The following is a 19,546-nucleotide window of genomic DNA, read 5'->3' on the forward strand; positions in this document are numbered from 1 at the left end:
CCAAGACATCATGAGGAAAAGGGCGGATGTGGTCCTGTATATTTATGGAGATTATATTCCAGTGGGGGAGACAAACAACAAAAAGTAAACAAATAGATAAAATGATTCTCCAAGGTAGCAAGTGTTGTAAGAAAATGCACAAGGGGCTAAGAAAGAGATTGGCAGGAGGTCAAGCTCACGGGTCAAATGAGGGGAGTGAAGGAGCATGGCAATCCTGGGGAAGATGGAGAGGAAATGAGGAGCAGTGAGAGCAGTGGAATGGAAAGGGGCCAGCGGCCTGTTTGCCCAGGATTAGGGCAGTGAGAACTGGTGCAGCTGCCATCTCAGCCCCTGGCCCTTCCTGGCCTTAACTCATCCCCCAGCACTCACCCCCGCACCCTTTCATTGGCTTAATGATTCACTCTCAACCTTTCCCTAGCTTCCTGTGTGTCAGGAGGTGGTGGGGAGAGCTGTGTGTCTCTGAGGGTAGCAGAAACAGGGATGACATTGGTTGAGAAGGAATGGCGAGCAGTATGGGTTGTCTCGTTCTGCTCTGTCCCATTCTAGCCTTACCACAAAGAAAGGTCTCTCTGTGCCGGGAGGACAGTGAAGATAACTAGGCCCAGCTGGAGGCCCAGATTCCAGATGTGGGAGGTAGTGGTGAAACAAGATCCTGACAGCCGGCTTTGTTTCCCCTCCCCTGCCTAATGCCCTAGAGAAAATTTCCATCATAAACAAGTTGTGCATTCCTGACCTTGGGTGCCCCCACCTCTCTCCCACCAAGCCTGCTTCTTCCATCATCACTATCTCCCCCACCCCCAATTTACATCTGTGTGAGCACATACGTGGGCCCATGCACGCATGCCAATAGTCATGTATTCATTTTAATAGTTGTGTGGCGTGCAGGTTCCCTTGGAATAAGGATGCAGGTAGCTGTGCGGGCTCACTGCTTGGGTGTGAAAACAAGAATGGTGGCAGGTGTGAAAGGCAGGTATGGGAAAGGGATGTGTTTCTGTAGAGGTGCGTTTTCTGTCGGTCAGGAAGAAGTGTGTAATACATGAGTTTAGACAGCAATGATGGGTGTAAAATAAAGAAACATAGAGGCCCAGGAAGCAGTTGTATATACAGAAATAGTGTATCTATTTTAGCCCAGTTGTGGGGATGTCCTCTATTTGCATCCCACATGTCCTTGATTGAGAAACACCATCATATGTTCCTTGTTTGTTATGTGTGTAAGAATTGTCCCAGCTAGGGGCACCTGGGTGGCTCAGTTGGTTGAGCATCCAACTTCAGCTCAGGTCATGAGCTCCTGTTCATGGGTTCGAGCCCCTCATTGGGCCCTGTGCTAACAGCTCGGAGCCTGGAGCCTGCTTTGGATTCAGTGTCTCCTGCTCTCTCTTACTTGTGCCATGTCTCTTTCTGTCTCTCAAAAAAAAAAAAAAAAAAAAAAAAAAAAAAAAAAAAAAGAATTGTCCCAGCTGTTCTTAAGATGTAACTTTGTATGTGCAGCTTGAAAGAGTGTATCCATGTCTCAAAGCTTGGGGTGACCCAGCCACTGTGTGAATACCATATGTGCATTTTCAGCTTTCATTCAATAAGACTGTTGAGCCACTACTACATGTAAGGCACTCTGCTGGGTTTTATGGAGGGCACAAAGACATGTGTGATACAGCACAGACTGTAATGGAAGAGATCATATACGTACTGTGTGTGCACCAGGCATAATATGATCTGGAGTAAAGACCTGAGCCAGATGCATTTCAAACCCCTGGAGTCAGCCTTAAAGCCTTCATATTCTTAACTGTCAGCACCGCACTCTCCATGCTCCGTGATTCTAATGATTCCCATCTCATTACTAAATCCCTGTGGTCTTGTGCTACAAGTGTCTCTTACTGCACCCCTCTTCCTGGTTCCCTCTGCCATAGCCCATCTCAGGCCCTTGTTATCTTCCACCTGAACCTTTCCAATAGCCTCCTATCCCATGCCCTACTTAGTTCCCAGCTTGAACTGTCCACCTTTTATATCCTCCCATGACCCACAGAATCCACAATCTAGAGTCAAACTCAATTTCCTGGCCTGGCAGCTAAGTTCTCTCCACTCTGCCTACCACCTTTCAAGTATCATTACTTCCCACTACTCCTTTACAGGAAACTTACTGTAAGATTGTTTTTCTTGTGATTCCCCAAACATATCCTGTACTTTTCCAGCTCAAGGCCTTTGCTGATTCCATTCTCTTCCTCACAGTCATCTTACACATCTGACTCTGTGGTGTCCCACCCACAGTTCAAAGTCATCTCAAATGCCACTCTTCCATGAAGTCTTACCTTTTTGTTTTTTCCACCTTATTGATTAGACAGGCGTGAACACTAGTTCCTTTGGGTCCCCCTTTACACTTAGTCTTCAGTTTCCTTAAGACCCTCAAAACATGGGAATGCAAGCTGGTGCAGCCACTCTGGAAAACAGTATGGAGGTTCCTCAAAAAACTAAAAACAGAACTACCCTATGACCCAGCAATTGCACTACTAGGCATTTATCCAAGGGATACCGGTGTGCTGTTTCTAAGGGCACATGCACCCCCATGTTTATAGCAGCACTATCAACAATAGCCCAAGTATGGAGAGAGCCCAAATGTCCATCGATGGATGAATGGATAAAGAAGACGTGGTATATATATACAATGGAGTATTACTCGGCAATCAAAAAGAATGAAATCTTGCCATTTGCAACAACGTGGATGGAACTGGAATGTATTATGCTAAGTGAAATTAGTCAGAGAAAGACAAAAATCATATGACTTCACTCAAATGAGGACTTTAAGAGACAAAACAGATGAACATAAGGGAAGGGAAACAAAAATAATATAAAAACAGGAAGGGGGACAAAACATAAGAGACACTTAAATATGGAGAACAAACAGAGGGTTACTGGAGGGGTTATGGGAGGGGGGACCGGCTAAATGGGTAAGGAGCACTAAGGAATCTACCCCTAAAATCATTGTTGCACTATATGCTAACTAACTTGGATGCAAATTTTTAAAAATTAAATAAAAAATTAAAAAAGATCCTCAAAACAGTTCTCCTGATTGGGGTCCCCTCCCCCCGCATGCATAAGGTAAGGCCCACAAGGGTGAGGTGCCCACTAAATCTGGCTTGCCTCACTCAGCAGCCCATATGCTGGAATTCATAACCCTAGTACTTTGATCAGTACCTTCAACAGGGTACCCAGCACCAGTGAATGCTCAAAGGATGTTAAATTGTGTGTCCATGAGCAGCTGTCTCTAAGGCAGTTATGAAAATGTGTCAATTCTCTATTTTTTTTTTTAGCCAAGCGCCTCTCCCTTCTTATTACCATTACCATATTTGCATAACATCTCACAGTTTAAAATGTTCTTCACATACATTTTGTTATTTTTTCTATATGACAAGGGACAAATCTGGGTGGCTGCTAATCTCTTGCCTTTCTGCACCAGCCTTATGTGAGCATTTCTGCACACATCTAAGTGGGTAGCTTTGTTATGTTGTCCTTGCAAAGTCTCTGCACCTTTGCTCTGTGTGTGTGCGCGCACACGCACATGCATGTGTTATGTACACGTTAAAGAAGAGCAGAATAGGCCACCCCAAAATGTGCCACTATGCCATGTGAATTATTTTGAGCTGAAGGCAATCAACACCCAGAAGACTCAGGAAAAGCTTTTTACCTCTCTCCTTCAACTGGCTAAAAGAATTTAGATAGAGGCCTGAAAGATAAAGAGAGCTATTACACAGATAACCTTTTATCTGAAAGACTTACTCTTGGCAAGGCAAACTTCTGACTCCCACACTTGGGTTCTTATCTTCCTCTGACTTGGCCTCCTCCTCTTTGAAGCCCCAGGCCACTGATCCATTCCCTAGCTCAAGATTGCTTACAAGCCTCAATTGCTTTACTGCCTTGAGTCTCATGGCTTCCTGGGTCCCAGAAGTAGATAATTAAACTTGTTGTTTTTCCTGTTAATCTATCTTACATCAACTTAATTATTAGACCAGCCAAAGAAGAGACCATTTTTACTGCCCCTACAATACAGTGTGTGTTGAGGCAGGAAACATTGTGTCTGTGTGTAGTTCATTTTTCCATGTCGTCTTGGCTATTTCAGTAATGACTTTCCTCTTGGGGTGTGTGCGTTTTCTGCGTGCATCTACGAGGGTATAAATGTGCCTGTGTAACTGTAATTTCCTGACTTGCTAGGTCACTATTGTAGCAGTAAGATTTCTTTTGGTAAGTCCTCCTGCTTCCCAAGAGATGGGACCTGTGGCCCAACCACCTTCTAAGCTATCTGTTGGCCCGTCTCCATCTACCACATGTCCCGACATGTGCCTGAAGTCCGGGAACTCACCCATTCCACTCACAACTCACACACTCACAACACACACTTGGGCGCCTAAACTTGCATAGGCCACTCCCTCTCTCGGCTTAATCTTCGGAATTTCCAGCTCGCTCCGGCCACCACTCCCAGTCGTGGGTGGAGTCGAAAAGGATCCGCCCATATCAGGGCGCACAAAAATTGCTCCGCACGACCACGGGTCCTCATTCGGTCTTCCGCCCAGCTCAGCTCACGATGTGTCACTCTCGCAGCTCCCTCCCCACCATGACCGTTCTGCGGGCCCCAACCCCTGTCTCCTCCACCAGCCCCGGACCCCGGCGGGGATCTGGTCCTGAGATCTTCACCTTCGACCCTCTTCCGGAGCCCGCGGTGGCCCCTGCCGCGCGCCCGAGCGCCTCCCGCGGGCATCGAAAGCGCAGCCGTAGGGTCCTGTACCCACGAGTGGTGAGTGTGGAGGAAGTAGGCAGCAGGTGGGGCAGGGCAGCGGGAACAGCCGAACCCCGAGATCTCAGCTAACCTGTTCCCTTCGTTGTCTCTCTTCAGGTCCGGCGCCAGCTGCCAGTCGAGGATCCGAACCCTGCCAAAAGGCTCCTTTTTCTTCTGCTCACCGTCATCTTCTGCCAGATCCTGATGGCTGAAGAGGGTGTGCCGGCACCCTTGGCTCCGGAGGACACCTCCAGCGGCGTATCCCCCACGCCCACCCCTGCGCCCCCGGTCCTCGAGACCCTTAATCTGACCTCTGAGCCCTCAGACTACGCTCTGGACCTCAGCACATTTCTCCAGCAACACCCTGCCGCCTTCTAACCGGGACTCCCCACATACCCCTCAAAAGAATCCGAAAAACCAAAGAAACACCAGGTGTACCTGGTGCGCGAGAGCGTATCCCAAACTGGGACTTCCGAGGCAATTTTAACTCACAATACTGCAGCGGAGACTCCAGCCCGAGCCTGGGATTAGAGGAGCACCGACAGTCCGGGGCGAGACCGGGTGGGGAAGAGCGTCATTAATTTATTTCTTATTGATCCTAATTAATATTTATATATGTATTTATGTATGTTCCCCTAGGTGATGGAGGGGTGTATGTAATATTTATTTTAACTTATGCAGGGGTGTGAGATGTGCCCCCCTACTGAAAATGCAGATCTCTTAGTATTTGAGCTTTGTGGGAAACGTGGAAGCAGGGCTCCCAGAACTTAGGGAGATTCTTCTCCCGAGAAGGAATGGAGAGGATCTGGGTCCTGGAGAGCGCCCGGGCTGAGGCAAGGATGGTGGCGGGTCTTAGGTTTAGGGACTGGTATTCCGTCCTCCAGGATGTCACCCCCGCGGATCTATTGTGTGAGGCTTTAGCGGACTGTTGGGAATAAGGTCCTTGTCCGAGGATCTCCTCGAAGTTGCCCCCAAGGGGTGGCTACAGTGTCAAAGGTCGGTGGGCTATCGGGGGCGGCTGTGGGGTCGCCCGGTATGTTCTGTGAACACAAATAAACTCGATTTACGGTCAGCAGTCATCTGAATGTATCTTTGCAAGCGGCGATTCCCCATTCTTCCTCGGGCCGGCGGGAGGAGCTGGGTCCACGTCCCTAGCGGGCGCTCCGCCCCAGGTGACCGGATGCGGTCGTTATTTGCCCAACGCGTGGTTTTCCCAGTTAGCACAGCCGAGCAAATCCGACATGAAGCAATGTCCCCCGCCCTGGGTTGCCAGGCCCACGGAAGTCACGTCCCGCATCCCGGGGCGGAGCTCGCAGCTGGGGAAGGGCGACGGCGGGGGCGGCCGCTAGCCCAGCAGCCTCGGTAGGCCAGGCTGCTGGCTGGCTGGCTGCGAACCAGAGCGTGGCCTGCCGGGAAAGGGGCGGGCCGAGGGCGCAGGGGTGAGGGGGGCTGGCTCGCCGCGTGGGGCGGGGTCGCGTTTGCCGCAGCAACAGGGTGCGGCCGGGTGAGCAGCGCGGGCGCAGGCCCAGCTTTCCGGAAGGCGGTGCGTCGGAACCGCTGCTCAGTCGGAACCGCTGCTCAGTCGGAGCCGCTGCGCACCCCAGCCGTTGCCGAGACCCCAGCCCGGCCGCAGCCAGCGTGCGGGGAGGTGGGTGGGGAGGGGAGATGTAGTCGGGCTGCGGAGGAGCGGGGAGGGTGGCTCAAGGTCTGGGGTCCGCTAGGCGCGGGAGAGCATTATCAGATAAGCGAGAAACTGTCCTCACTGAAGGCGGGACGGGGCAGGGGCAGGGAGTGGCCGTAAGCCGGCGTGGGAGGGAGCCGCTGGGGATCTGTGGGACTGCAGAGGGAAATGTCTTAACGGACCCACGGGTGTGGAAGGGACTGGGCCTTGGAAAGAGAGAGTATTCACTTCTGTGGACCTCGCCCGCAAAGTTTTTCTCTCCCTTTCCTCCAGCTCTAACCTGAGCCATGTTTTTCACCTGTGGCCCAAATGAGGCCATGGTGGTCTCCGGTAAGTAATGTTCTCTTCTCAGCCAGTGCCCCCCAGACTCTTGCGGTCCTGCCTCTGCCCTTTACTCTTCTCCCTACCAGCTCCCCAGCGTCAAGCCTTCTGTCCACCCCACCCCCCATGGCTGCAAGCCACCCATTTGTGATTACCAGTCGCTACCCTTCCGAGGCCCAGACTGTCTCCCCTCCAGCTCCCAGATTTCCTCGTGGGGATTATCCCCCCAACCCCAGTTTTTCAGTCTTCCATATTCTAGCCCTACCCCTCACCACTGCAACTTACTGCCCCCTCACCTTGCAGGTTTCTGCCGAAGCCCCCCAGTCATGGTAGCTGGAGGGCGTGTTTTTGTCCTGCCCTGCATCCAGCAAATCCAGAGGTAAGTAGAAGGAGAACCAGGGAAGGGGAACCCTAGTTTTCTCTCTTTCCTTTTTTTTTTTTTTTCTCACTGTCCACTCCTTTTTCCCATAGGATCTCTCTCAACACACTGACCCTCAATGTCAAGAGTGAAAAGGTTTACACTCGCCATGGGGTCCCCATCTCAGTCACTGGCATTGCCCAGGTGAGGCTTTCAGAGCCTTTCCCCTGATGTCCATTCCTTCATCACCTTCTGTGTCCCCAGACATTAAGAATCTTCTGACCATGGCCTTCCCAACCTCTGGCTGCAGAGAAATTTCTCTGCGAAGTCTCACCTTCTCCAGGGACTCCCGAGGCACTTGACTCTTCCATTCTTTTCCTGCTTCCTACCTGGCTTCATGAGACCTTCACCACACTCACTCTATCCCTATTCTGGCTACAGGTGAAAATCCAGGGGCAGAACAAGGAGATGTTGGCAGCTGCCTGCCAGATGTTCCTGGGGAAGACAGAGGCTGAGATTGCCCACATTGCACTGGAGACTCTGGAGGGCCACCAGAGGGCTATCATGGCCCACATGACTGTGGAGGTGGGCTTGAGGGCAGGGAAAGATCTGGAAGGCATACCAGAGTGAGTTGGGCCTCTGGGCCAAGCTAGTCTGTGGGAGACAGTAGCCAGAGGACTGAGAGCTTAAATTCCTCCTTTCTACCATTCTGTTACCCTAGGAAATCTATAAGGACAGGCAGAAATTCTCAGAGCAAGTTTTCAAAGTGGCCTCCTCAGACCTGGTCAACATGGGCATCAGTGTGGTTAGCTATACCCTGAAGGACATTCATGATGATCAGGTATACCTAGGTGGCTGATCTTCTCCAGTTCCCTGCTCCCATCTCTTAAACCTTCCTGAGGATTCTGATTTCTGCTTCTCTCCCACAGGATTATTTGCACTCTTTAGGGAAGGCTCGAACCGCTCAAGTCCAAAAAGATGCTCGGATTGGGGAAGCAGAAGCCAAAAGAGATGCTGGGATCCGGGTGAGATAGATCCCACTTGGGGGGTCAGTTGGTCACTATGGATTTGTTGGGCATGCAGCGGGAGAGGGGATGGAAGAGGCACATCTGAATGAGGTCTGGTAGAGCTGGGTTGGCAGAGGACATAGATGAGGCCACGTGCAGGGGAGCCTGGTGAGGAGCAGGCTCTCCCCGCGGGGCCTTCCTCTCCCTACTCTGACTTCCTTCCTGATCTCTGTGTGGACAGGAGGCCAAAGCCAAGCAGGAAAAGGTGTCTGCTCAGTACCTGAGTGAGATCGAGATGGCCAAAGCACAGAGAGACTATGAGCTAAAGAAGGCTGCATATGACATCGAGGTCAACACCCGCCGAGCACAGGCTGACTTGGCCTATCAGCTTCAGGTCAGAGCTACCACACTGGGCAGTTCCTCTCAGGCCCTCCATCTCAGGCTACCACACTTTCTCAGATTCTAACTCTGGTCCCTTTACTCTGGCTGTCCATTTCTGACCCAACTCCTCCATATGAGGAAGATTTGAAAAACCTAACCATTTCAGTTGAAAAGTAAAGGCCAAGAAGGGATATGGTCAATAGGACTGGTTATATGTTTGGGCAGACTGTTCCCTGTGAAAGGGCACCTGGGTGAATGGGGTGAAGCAGAGCTAGGATCCAGCCCATGCTCTGCTCACCATACTGTGCATTCTGCCACAGGTCAATGGTTCCGCATCCACCCAGGGGAAGGGGCACCTTTTTCTGATTTTTTTTTTTTTCCCCAACGGTTTTTATTTATTTTTGGGACAGAGAGAGACAGAGCATGAACGGGGGAGGGTCAGAGAGAGGGAGACACAGAATCGGAAACAGGCTCCAGGCTCTGAGCCATCAGCCCAGAGCCCGACGCGGGGCTCGAACTCACGGACCGCGAGATCGTGACCTGGCTGAAGTCGGACGCTCAACCGACTGCGCCACCCAGGCGCCCCTTTTTCTGATTTTCCATGGGCTCACAGCAGCCCTGGTGATCCAAGAAGGGCATGAGGAAGAAAAACATGGATGTGAGCTTTGAATCCTGCAAAGTGAGATATGGGCAGCCCTTGATATTGCAAGGAGGCATGATCAGCCCTCTTTGTTTGCAGATTCTGTATTTGAGAATTTGCCTACTCAAAAATTTATTGGTAATCCCAGAAACAGTATTTGTGGCACCTTTGTGGTCATTTGCACACAATGCACAGAGCAGTGAAAACTTTGAGTTGCCTAACAGTGCAGCGGAGGTTGAACAAGATATTCTGCCTTCCTGTTTCAGCTCTCATAAGGTAAACTGTCGTTTTCACAGTATATTTACTGCCACGTTTTTTGCATTTTTGTACTTTTTGTTGGTGATTTTGCTGTTTAAAATGGCCCCGAAGCGTACTGCTAAAGTGCTAAGTATTTCTAAGTGCAAGGAGGCTGTGATATGCCTATAGAGAAAATACATGTGTTAGATAAGCTTCTTTCAGACAGGAGTTATAGTGCTTTTGGCTCTGAGTTCGTTGTTAATGAATTAACAATGTATATTACATAAGGTATCTTTCAACAGAAACACATGTAAAACAAGGACATATACTAATCTGTTGATGAAAATGTTGTGACCAAGGGCTCACAGGAACCTAATAGCAAAATAAGTATTTGCTAATTCAGTATTCATGGCTACTCTATAGAACAGATCTACCACAAATAATGAAAATCAACTGTATTTTGAGACCTTTACCCAAAGGATGGCAATATTATGAAATTTGGTTTTGCCAAGAATTGGTACAGGCTGAAAGCCTAATGAAGTGCAAAACCTCTTTAGTTTATGATGTTAAATTCCTGGTGGTTTGACAGGTAATTGAGTGTAGCATAGTGCTTTGCTCCTCAGCATGGTCTGCCTACCAGCAGCATCAGCATCAGCATCACTGTGGAACTTGTTAGATACAAAATCTCAGGCTCCAGTCCTACTGACTGAATCAGAATCTGCATTTTTTTTTTTTTTAAGTAGGCTGCAGACCCAGTGTGGGACATGAATGTGCGACCCTGAGGTCAAGAGTCACATGCTTTACCAACTGGGCTAGCCAGGTGCCCCCAAAGCCTGCATTTTTAACAAAATCCCCAGGAGATTCATGTACACACTGGAGTTTGAAAAGCATTAACATTGTGGAAGCCATTTGCTTGAGTGGTCCTTAACCTTCTAAAAATGGCTTTATTTGTCTGAAGATCAAAGGATTGAGCTGATTTTGGCTCTGTTCTAGCTTTTATGAGTTCTTTATTTTGTGCCAGGCTTTGTGCTAGGTGCTCATGAAATAAGGATTCATTCAATAAATATGTATTAAGTGCCTACTATGTGCCAGACATTGTTTTGGAGGTAAGGATATAAGGCAGAAAAGATTCCTGCCCTTGTGGAGCTTATATTATAACACAGGAAACAGCTAATAAGCAAGTACATAATTTTTATGGGTTCTTGTTTAAGTGCTATGATAGAAATACACAGAGGGGCGCCTGGGTGGCGCAGTCGGTTAAGCGTCCGACTTCAACCAGGTCACGATCTCGCGGTCCGTGAGTTCGAGCCCCGCGTCAGGCTCTGGGCTGATGGCTCACAGCCTGTTTCCGATTCTGTGTCTCCCTCTCTCTCTGCCCTTCCCCCGTTCATGCTCTGTCTCTCTCTGTCCCAAAAATAAATAAACGTTGAAAAAAAAATTAAAAAAAAAAAAAGAAATACACAGAGTGAGCGGAAAAACAGTGGAGAGGTACTATATTAGGTTAGGGGTGATCCAAGAAAGCTTCAGTGAGGCCGTGATTTATGAGATAAACCTGAAGATGAGAAGGAGCCAGCAATGTAAAGAGTTGTGGACCAAGAACATTCTAGGCCAATGCTGTTCAAATAGAACTTTCTATGATGATGGAAGTGCTGTAAAAATGTGCTGTGATTTTTTTTTTACACATTTTTAATTGTTTTTATTCGTTTTCAAGTTTATTTATTTTTGAGAGAGAGAGACACACACACACAATGCAAGTGGGGGAGGGGCAGAGAGAGAGGGATACATAGAATCTGAAGCAGGCTCCAGGCTCTGAGCTGTCAGCACAGAGCCCAATGTGGGACTTGAACTCATGAATTGCGAGATCATGACCTGAGCTGAAGTCGGATGCTTGACCACTGAGCCACCCAGGCGTCTCTGTGCTGTGATGTTCAGTGCTTCAAATGTGGCTAGTGAAATGTAGGAACAGAATTTTTAATTGTATTTAATATTAATTTAAATATAAATAGCCATATGTGGCTAGGCAGAGGACCATCATGTGCAAAGGCCCTGAGGTAGGAAAGCTTGGTATATCCCAGGAACAGAAAGGAGGGTTCTGATCTGGTGTGGCTGGTATGCAGTGAGATGGCAAGGTAGGCATGGCCAGGTCACATAGGGTTCAGGTGGTCGTGATGGAGACTTAGAATTCAAAACCCAGTAGAATGCTATTGGAGAACTTTTTTTTTTTTTTTTTTTTTTTTGAGAAAGAGTGTACACACAAGAGCAGGGGAAGATGAGAGAGAGGGGGAGAGAGAATCCCAAGAATGCTCCACACTACCAGTGCGGAGCCCAGTGCAGGGCTTGACCCCACGAAACATGAGATCATGACCTGCGTCACAACCAATAGTCAGACGCTCATCTGACTGAGGCACTTAGGTGTCCCATACTATTGGAGAACTCTAAGCAGCGTGGTGCCATGGTCTAATTTACATTTTCACAAGGATCAGTCTGGCTGCTATGTGGAGAATTGATTGTCAGAAGACAAGAGAGGAAGCAGGAATTTAAGTTGGAAGCTTTCTCAAAGATGATGGATTGAATAAATATAGTTAATTGCACTCCCTCTAAAACCTCACTAAAGCCACATAGAGTGATTTTTGAAAAGAAAGGGAATACGAAAACAGATGCAGAGAATAGAATCAGAAGGAACAGAAAGCATAATATCATTTTGGAAGCCAGAAAGCCATCATAATTGACTAAGCCAGTCTGAGACAGCTGAGCCAGAGCTGCAGGGAGAAACAATGTAATCAGCTGAGGCTCAGGAGATAGCAGCAACAGGTGCCTCTGGAGTTGTGATGAGACTGTTGAAATGAGGAGAAATGAGGTAAATGTGATAAAAAGTCACTTCTCAGCTCCTCTCTGGCTCCCTATGTCTTTGGTCATAGGCCCTTCTCTGCCCTAGTAGACATTGGGAAGTTTATTATCTGACAAGAGAAAACTAGAGGATATGATATGAGCCAGCTAGAAACAGGTGAGGGCCTGGTACTTTATCAGTGACAGGCACGATGTGACTGACCATTGAATACTAAATGCTGACAGCCTCCCCTAACTCCCTTACCCCATTTGCCCCCCAGACCCTCCATCTTCCAAAGAAGACATCAGAAGACCATGCTGGGGAACATGACCAATCCAAAGGGAAAGGCTTAAAGATTCTGAATCAGAGGTTCCTCAGCAGGTGACCTGCCCAATCACCCTAGAGTGAAGCTCAAAGTCAACAAGCTTTATCCACATGCCCACAGTTTCCTTTCACTGTTTTAAACCTCCTTTACTGTGAGCAGAGAGCCAAGAATTACCTGATATATGAGGGAATACTGCAACATGGAAGACTGAGACCAAAACCACAAACAGCAAAGTGATTTGAAGGATATATATACTATGCAGGGAGAAGAAAGTTAAAAAAAAATTTTTAATACCCCCCGTGAGATAAGAGGAAAATTCACATCCAGAAAATCAGGACATAGAACAGAAAACAAAAAAAGAGCTCTTAGGGGTGCCTGGGTGGCTCAGTCAGTTAAACGTCTGATCTTGATTAGGTCATGGTCTCACGGTTCCTGAGATTGAGCGCCGCATCAGGCTCTGCACTGACGTGTGGAGCCTGCTGGGGATTCTCGGTCTCCCCCTCTCTCTGCCCCTTCCCCACTTATGTTCTCTCAAAAATAATATAAATAAACATATAAATAAAAGAGCTCCTAGGGGTGCCTGGGTAGTTCAGTTGGTTGCATGTCCAACTTCAGTTCAGGTCAAGATCTCACGGTTTGTGTGTTTGAGCCCTGTGTTGGGCTTTGTGCTGACAGCTCCGAACCTGGACCCTGCTTCGGATTCTGTGTCTCCCTCTCTCTTTGCCCCTCCCCCACTGGTGTGTGCGTGTGTGCTCTCTCTCGCTCTCTCAAAAATAAAAAATAATAATTAAAAATAAGTAAATAATTAAAAGAGCTCCTAGAAATTAATAAGATGGCAGAAATGAGGGCGGAAATCACATTGAAAGAAATTCTAATCAAGGGATTTATTAACCTAATTCTAATAAATTATTCTAATTTTAATAAATTCATTAATCCTAATCTGTAGATTTATTAATCTAATAAATCAACAGAACAAAGTAACTGGGAGGAAAATTGCCAATGGAAAACATTTATTTATTTAAAAAAAAATTTTTTTTTTAACCTTTATTTATTTTTGAGACAGAGAGAGACAGAGCATGAACGGGGGAGGGTCAGAGAGAGGGAGACACAGAATCGGAAACAGGCTCCAGGCTCTGAGCCATCAGCACAGAGCCCGACGCGGGGCTCGAACTCACGGACCGCGAGATCACAACCTGAGCCGAAGTCAGCCGCTTAACCGACTTGAGCCACCCAGGCGCCCCTGGAAAACATTTTTAAATGGTTATTCTGAAAGGTATGACTTTCTAGGTTGAAACCTCTACCAAGTATGTAATACAATGAATGAAAAACAACTACACTGTGAAATTTCAGAACATGGAGAACAAAGAAAGGATCTAAAAGCTTCCACAGAAAAAGAACAGATCTCAAAGGGTCAGGCATCAAAATGACTTCAGATTTCTCAAGAAACTAGAAGACCATGGAGAAATGCTTTCAAAGTGCTGATGGAAAATGAATTCTAAAGTTTACTTACTTATTTTGAGAGAGAGAAAGAGAACAAGTGAGGGAGAGACAGGGAGAGAGAGAGATTCCCAAGTAGGCTGAGCTGACACAACGTGGGGCTCAAACCCATGAACTGTGAGATCACGACCTGAGCTGAAATCAAAAGTTGGACGCTTAACTGACTGATCCACCCAGGTGTCCCCCCCCCCCAACCTTTTTAAAACTTTTTTTATTTATTTTGGGAAAATGAATTTTAACATAATAACTTGTACTCAACCTAATTGTCATTCAAATAGAAAGGTAGGGGAAAAAAGCCTCAGAAAAGCAAGATCTCAAAAACTTATTGTCCACATACTCTTTCTGAGGAAGCTGCTGGGGGTTATTTCATCAAAAGGTGGGCTTAAACAGGAGGGGTGCCTGAGTGGCTCAGTGGGTTGAGCGTCAAACTTCTGCTCAGGTCATGATCTCATGGTTTGTGGTTTCAAGCCCTGCATTAGGCTCTGGGCTGACAGCTCAGAGCCTGGAGCCTGCTTCAGATTCTCTGTCTCCCTCTCTGCCCCTCCCCTGCTCTCACTCTGTTTCTCGCATTGTCTCAAAAATAAACAACATTTAAAAAAAAAAAAAAAAAAAAAAAAAGGTGGGCTTAAAGCGGGCAGGAGGGACTCCAACACAGAGAGATCCTGCACTCTGGGGTAGAGAGCAACTAGTCCAGTTTGGAACCTGTTTGGAATTTTAGGGTCAAAGACACTGGAGGGTGCCATACTCAGAAGTACTGTTCTCAAGTGAACAGATGGCTGCATTAGAGGCTGGGCACCATCTCTGGTATTGATAAGACCCACAGGGATGTTGGTACATGGCTGAGCCAGAGCAGTGAGATAATAAAGACACATGTTTTTCTCTGGTACCTCTCACCAAAATCTTGGCAAGAGCCTTCTGATCTCTGTACTCTATAAGGAATTAGAAAAAGAAATATGCCTAAATAAGAGGAATTCTATATGTACACATTCTTGTAGATGCTTTGTCCCTGGGAGAAGAATACACAAGAAGCTGGTCACAATGGTTGCTTCTGGGGAAAGGAACAAGGTGGTTTGAGGAAATAAGTGGATGGAAGCCTTGCTTATCATTATTCATTTTTTTTTCTTTTGAATTTGTACCATATGCAAAAAATAAAAGTGAAAAAGATACGTACATACACCCGCCCCTGCCCCCGCCCCAAGCCAGTAGGCAGCTGTTGGCAGGTCAGGCTAGAATTGAGGGTGACTTGCAGGAAGTTTAAAGGAGTACAGATGGAGAGAAGTACATGGGTTTGAGTGAGCCTAAAGGTGGAAGACGGCCACTGTGCACCAGAGCCCTCCAGTGCTCGTACGCTAGCAATGGACACTGTGGAGAAATAGACTAATAGGGGAGCTCAACAGAGGGAAACTTAGCATGGCCAAGGGAGAACAGGGACTGGATCCCAGCCCTACGCATCTCTTGATGCTGAGGCTGCCTAGAAAATGCCCTACCTTTGATATTGCCTCTGAGAAGGATCAGGCCATCCCCCAAGCTATGACTGGGATCCATATGGGAAATGGACTTTGCTGGGCTGGCTGAACCCGCCAAGGACTAACTTCATGTACCTACTCTGTTTATATCTCTCTCTGGAGCTCTGGCTTCTCTCTGCGGTTCCTGGGAACTTGCCCTTCAGCCCTGATGTTGAGCATCACTCCTACCCAGGTGGCCAAGACTAAGCAGCAGATCGAGGAGCAGCGGGTACAGGTGCAGGTGGTGGAGCGGGCCCAGCAGGTGGCAGTGCAGGAACAGGAGATCGCCCGCCGAGAGAAGGAGCTGGAGGCCCGAGTTCGGAAGCCAGCCGAGGCTGAGCGCTACAAGCTGGAGCGCCTAGCTGAGGCAGAGAAGTAAATGCCCCTTCCTAGACCCCATCCTGGATCCTTTACCATGTGGGTGCCCCCAGATGAAGAACTGAGTTCTATGGAACTCGGGTTACAGGAGCCTCTGTCTCTCCAATGGGGTCTGCCTTTTGCCCCTCCTCAGCCCCTCCCTCCCCTTCTGTGCCCAGGTCTCAACTGATTATGCAGGCTGAGGCAGAAGCTGAATCTGTGAGGGTGAGTTAAGAGGGGGCTCTTGCTGGCTTGTGGAGGGAGTAGGGGTTGCTGTATCAGCTGGGGTTCCTTATCCTTAACTACAGCCATCAGTACCACAACTTTCCTGTACCCTTCTCAGATGCGTGGGGAGGCTGAGGCCTTTGCCATAGGGGCTCGAGCCCGGGCCGAGGCTGAGCAGATGGCCAAGAAAGCGGAAGCATTCCAGCTGTACCAGGAGGCTGCTCAGCTGGACATGCTGCTGGAGAAGCTGCCCCAGGTCTGGAGGTTGTGTGGGCACCAGGAGAAGAGCAGAACCAGGGAATGTAGGGTGGGCGGAAATGAGGGGCAAGAGCTTGGGGAGAACCAGGCTAGGGGACCGTAAATTAGGGGTGGGAATTATAAGCCAGCAACCAAAGTGAGGAATATGATCTTTACAAAGTGAAGATCAAGGATCTTGAAGCCCAGGGTAAGGCATTTTAGGAAGGAATGTGGTCAGACCACAGGTGCTGAGTGGGCATCTCTCACCTACCAGGTAGCAGAGGAGATCAGTGGTCCCTTGACCTCTGCCAAAAAGATCACACTGGTGTCCAGTGGAGGCGGGGCCATGGGGGCAGCCAAAGTGACGGGGGAAGTACTGGACATACTGAGCCACTTGCCAGAGAGCGTGGAAAGACTCACAGGCGTCAGCATCTCCCAGGTGAGGGTCTGTAGGGTGGGAGCTGTGGAACAGAATTTCTGGGTTCCTGGGGCATGTGATGCAGCGGGCCTAGTAGTGGGACCAGCACTAAGGAGACTTGGGGACCATTGACATTTTTGTTTTCTATGTGCCAGACACACTGCTAAGCTTCTACACATATGGTTTGTTTTTTAAAATCAAAGTATCCTTTGGGTAAGTAGTATTTTACAAAGTAAAGAAACAACTTCCAATGTGTTAAGGAACTTAGCCCCTGTCATACAGCTGGTGAAGCTAGGCTTCAAACCCAGGCTGACCATCCTCTAGAGCCTTGTGGCCCCACTAGCACAAGAAACTAGTTGCAGCCTGTTGACAGTTAATTCCAAGTCATATTACTGCTATATATATATATAGGGGTGCCTGGGTGGTTCAGTTGGTTAAGTGTCTAACTCTTATTTCAGCTCAGGTCATGATCTCAGTTTTGAGTTCGACCCCTGCGTTAGGCTCTGTGCTGACTGTGCAAGACCTGCATGGGATTCTCTCTCCCTCTCTCTCTGGCCCTCCCCTGCTCGCTCTCTCTCTCTCTCTCTCTCTCTCTCTCAAAAAATAAAAATTAAAGCCCTTCAAGTTAGTTTCCTTGGAGCCTTCTTGAGGCCTTCATTGAAAGCACTGAGAGATTAGGAGCTGAGGAGGGTCTGTGAAAGGGCTCTGGCCCTCTCCACTCCTCTTCAGTGATATGTTGCTGTACATGGGTCCTAATGACCACTTGACAAGAGGGTAGGGTAGGGTGGCAGAAAAAAAACTTCTTAGAAGACTCCTGGAAATGCATGTCCTCCCTTCAGCCTTCATCCAAATGGGGAGCTGGGAGAATAGGGTACCTGGTTCCCAAGTGTCATCGCCATTGTCTTTTTGCCAGGTTAACCACAAGCCTTTGCGAACAGCTTGAGCCGTCAACCTTCGCTGATGCCTAGCCTCATGGCTCAAGTTGCCAGAATGGTTCCCATACTGCATGTACAACTGGCTTCCCTGAGCATGTCCTTTGACTTGGGGTCCCACCCCTCATCTCCTTGCCAAATTGCCTGTGCCTTGCCTTGAAGGGGAATGGTTGCTCCCCTTGCCAACCCTACACTGCCAAGAGTATCAGTCCCCCAGGGTTCCCATGCCAGTCTTCTGATTATCCTACTCACCCAGCTTATTTAACTTCCTAATTACACTGTGTGAGCCTATTGTCTAGAATTTTCCTGACCCAAACTTGAGGGATGGCCTGGAGGTTCGCAACTTTGTCAAATCAATTGCTGTTAAGAAGCACTAACACTAGAGTGTCTGGGTGGCTCAGTCAGTTAAGCATTCGACTTCAGCTCAGGTCATGATCTTGCGGTTTGTGGATTCAAGCCCTGCATTGGGTTCTGTGTTGACAGCTTGGAGCCTGGAGCCTGCTATGGATTCTGTGTCTCCCTGTCTCTCTGCCCCTCCCCTGCTCACACTCTCTCAAAAATAAAAAAAAATTACAAATTACAAATACTGATGAACAATTAATAAAGCAGAATTCATTCAAAATGAATGCTTATTCCCTTCATTCAGTAGACTTTTGGGGCACCTGGGTGGCTCAGTTAAGCATCCAACTTCAGTTCAGGTCATGATCTTGCCATTCCAGAGTTCAACCCCCGAATTGAGCTCAGTGCTATCTCAGAGCCTGGAACCTGTTTCAGATTCTGTGTCTCCTTCTCTCTCTGCCCCTCCCCCACTCATGCTTGTGCTCTCTCTCTCTCAAAAATAAACATTAAAAATTTTAAGGGGCGCCTGAGTGGCTCGGTTGGTTAAGTGACTCACTTTGGCTCAGGTCATGATCTCACGGTTCCTGCATTTGAGCCCCACATGCTGACAGCTCAGAGCCTGGCGCTGGCTTTGGATTCTGTGGCTCCATCTCTCTCTCTGCCCCTCCCCAACTCGTGCTCTGTCTCTCTCAAAAACAAAAAAGATACAAAAAAAAAATTAAGTACTTTTTAGAATGGGAGAAGTTACTTATACACTGTTAAAGTTGCACAACTTTTTTTTTCCTGCAAAAGTTGGCTACAGGCAGAAAGCATGCTGAAATGAGAGGAATGGAGAGAACTGCACTAGTCCCCAGAATTACTGAAAATAGGGCCAAGGAAAATTATGTTAACTTAAATTTCTAAGGTAGCTTTGAGACTTATTTTGTGTACTTAGAAGCATGGGGTAGGTTTTAGGTGTAAGTCACTTTAGACCATGACGTGGCATCCCTCACTAGTTAATCTTTCCCTTGTGTTAACTGAGAAAACGCCAAAGGGTAACAGAAAACAGGACACAGAGCCATAACCCAAATGAACCCTGGATGTGCTATACTTTGGAAGTGGTGCAGTAGTAGCTTCCAACTCTTCATTCATGAGATTCTCCCAGACTAGTTAAAACAGATTGCTGTAGTCAGCTGGTTTCTGGTTTAGTACATCCCAGTAGGCCTGAGGATCTGCATTTCTATAAGTTCCAAGAGGATGTTGATGCCTGCTGGTCTGGGAACCAGTTACACACTAACAATCATCTCAGTTTCCATTTCTGTCCATAGATCCTGCATCTGAGCCTATGCCTATCCCAGTTACTGAGACTGGTAGTAAGGGTGGTGGGGTGGTCTGGGTACTAGGGCTAAGAAATGAAAGTCAATTAAGTATAAGGATATTCTCGTCAGCTTATGGAAAGCAGCGTATATGTATAACTGAACTTGAGCTTCATGTGTCCACTGGCAAGCTTTCCCTAAA

At 47.9% G+C, this 19,546-nt stretch overlaps 2 protein-coding genes across 4 annotated transcripts; both read left to right on the top strand.

The window, feature by feature from the left end:
• The first annotated feature begins 4,528 nt into the window (after positions 1-4,528).
• On the top strand, positions 4,529-5,837 carry IER3 (immediate early response 3). Its single transcript, XM_040464821.1, has 2 exons — positions 4,529-4,780; positions 4,880-5,837. The coding sequence occupies exons 1-2, from the start codon at positions 4,571-4,573 to the stop codon at positions 5,138-5,140; spliced, it is 471 nt and encodes a 156-aa protein (XP_040320755.1). The 5' UTR covers positions 4,529-4,570; the 3' UTR covers positions 5,141-5,837.
• Positions 5,838-6,105: 268 nt separating this feature from the next.
• FLOT1 (flotillin 1) lies at positions 6,106-18,001 on the top strand. Of its 3 annotated transcripts, none has more exons than XM_040464818.1 (13): positions 6,106-6,124; positions 6,717-6,773; positions 7,068-7,143; positions 7,236-7,326; positions 7,564-7,707; positions 7,844-7,963; positions 8,052-8,147; positions 8,371-8,523; positions 15,735-15,916; positions 16,078-16,123; positions 16,242-16,379; positions 16,635-16,799; positions 17,692-18,001. In XM_040464818.1, the coding sequence occupies exons 2-13, from the start codon at positions 6,731-6,733 to the stop codon at positions 17,719-17,721; spliced, it is 1,284 nt and encodes a 427-aa protein (XP_040320752.1). In that variant the 5' UTR covers positions 6,106-6,124; positions 6,717-6,730; the 3' UTR covers positions 17,722-18,001. The 3 variants fall into 3 exon arrangements, with proteins under 3 accessions (XP_040320752.1, XP_040320753.1, XP_040320751.1); XM_040464817.1 differs by lacking the exon at positions 6,106-6,124 and adding an exon at positions 6,225-6,410; XM_040464819.1 differs by lacking the exons at positions 6,106-6,124; positions 7,844-7,963 and adding an exon at positions 6,224-6,410.
• The last annotated feature ends 1,545 nt before the right edge of the window (positions 18,002-19,546 follow it).

The sequence above is a fragment of the Herpailurus yagouaroundi genome, unplaced genomic scaffold (assembly GCF_014898765.1).
Source record: "Herpailurus yagouaroundi ecotype Mexico unplaced genomic scaffold, PumYag 511, whole genome shotgun sequence".
NCBI lineage: Eukaryota > Metazoa > Chordata > Mammalia > Carnivora > Felidae > Herpailurus > Herpailurus yagouaroundi.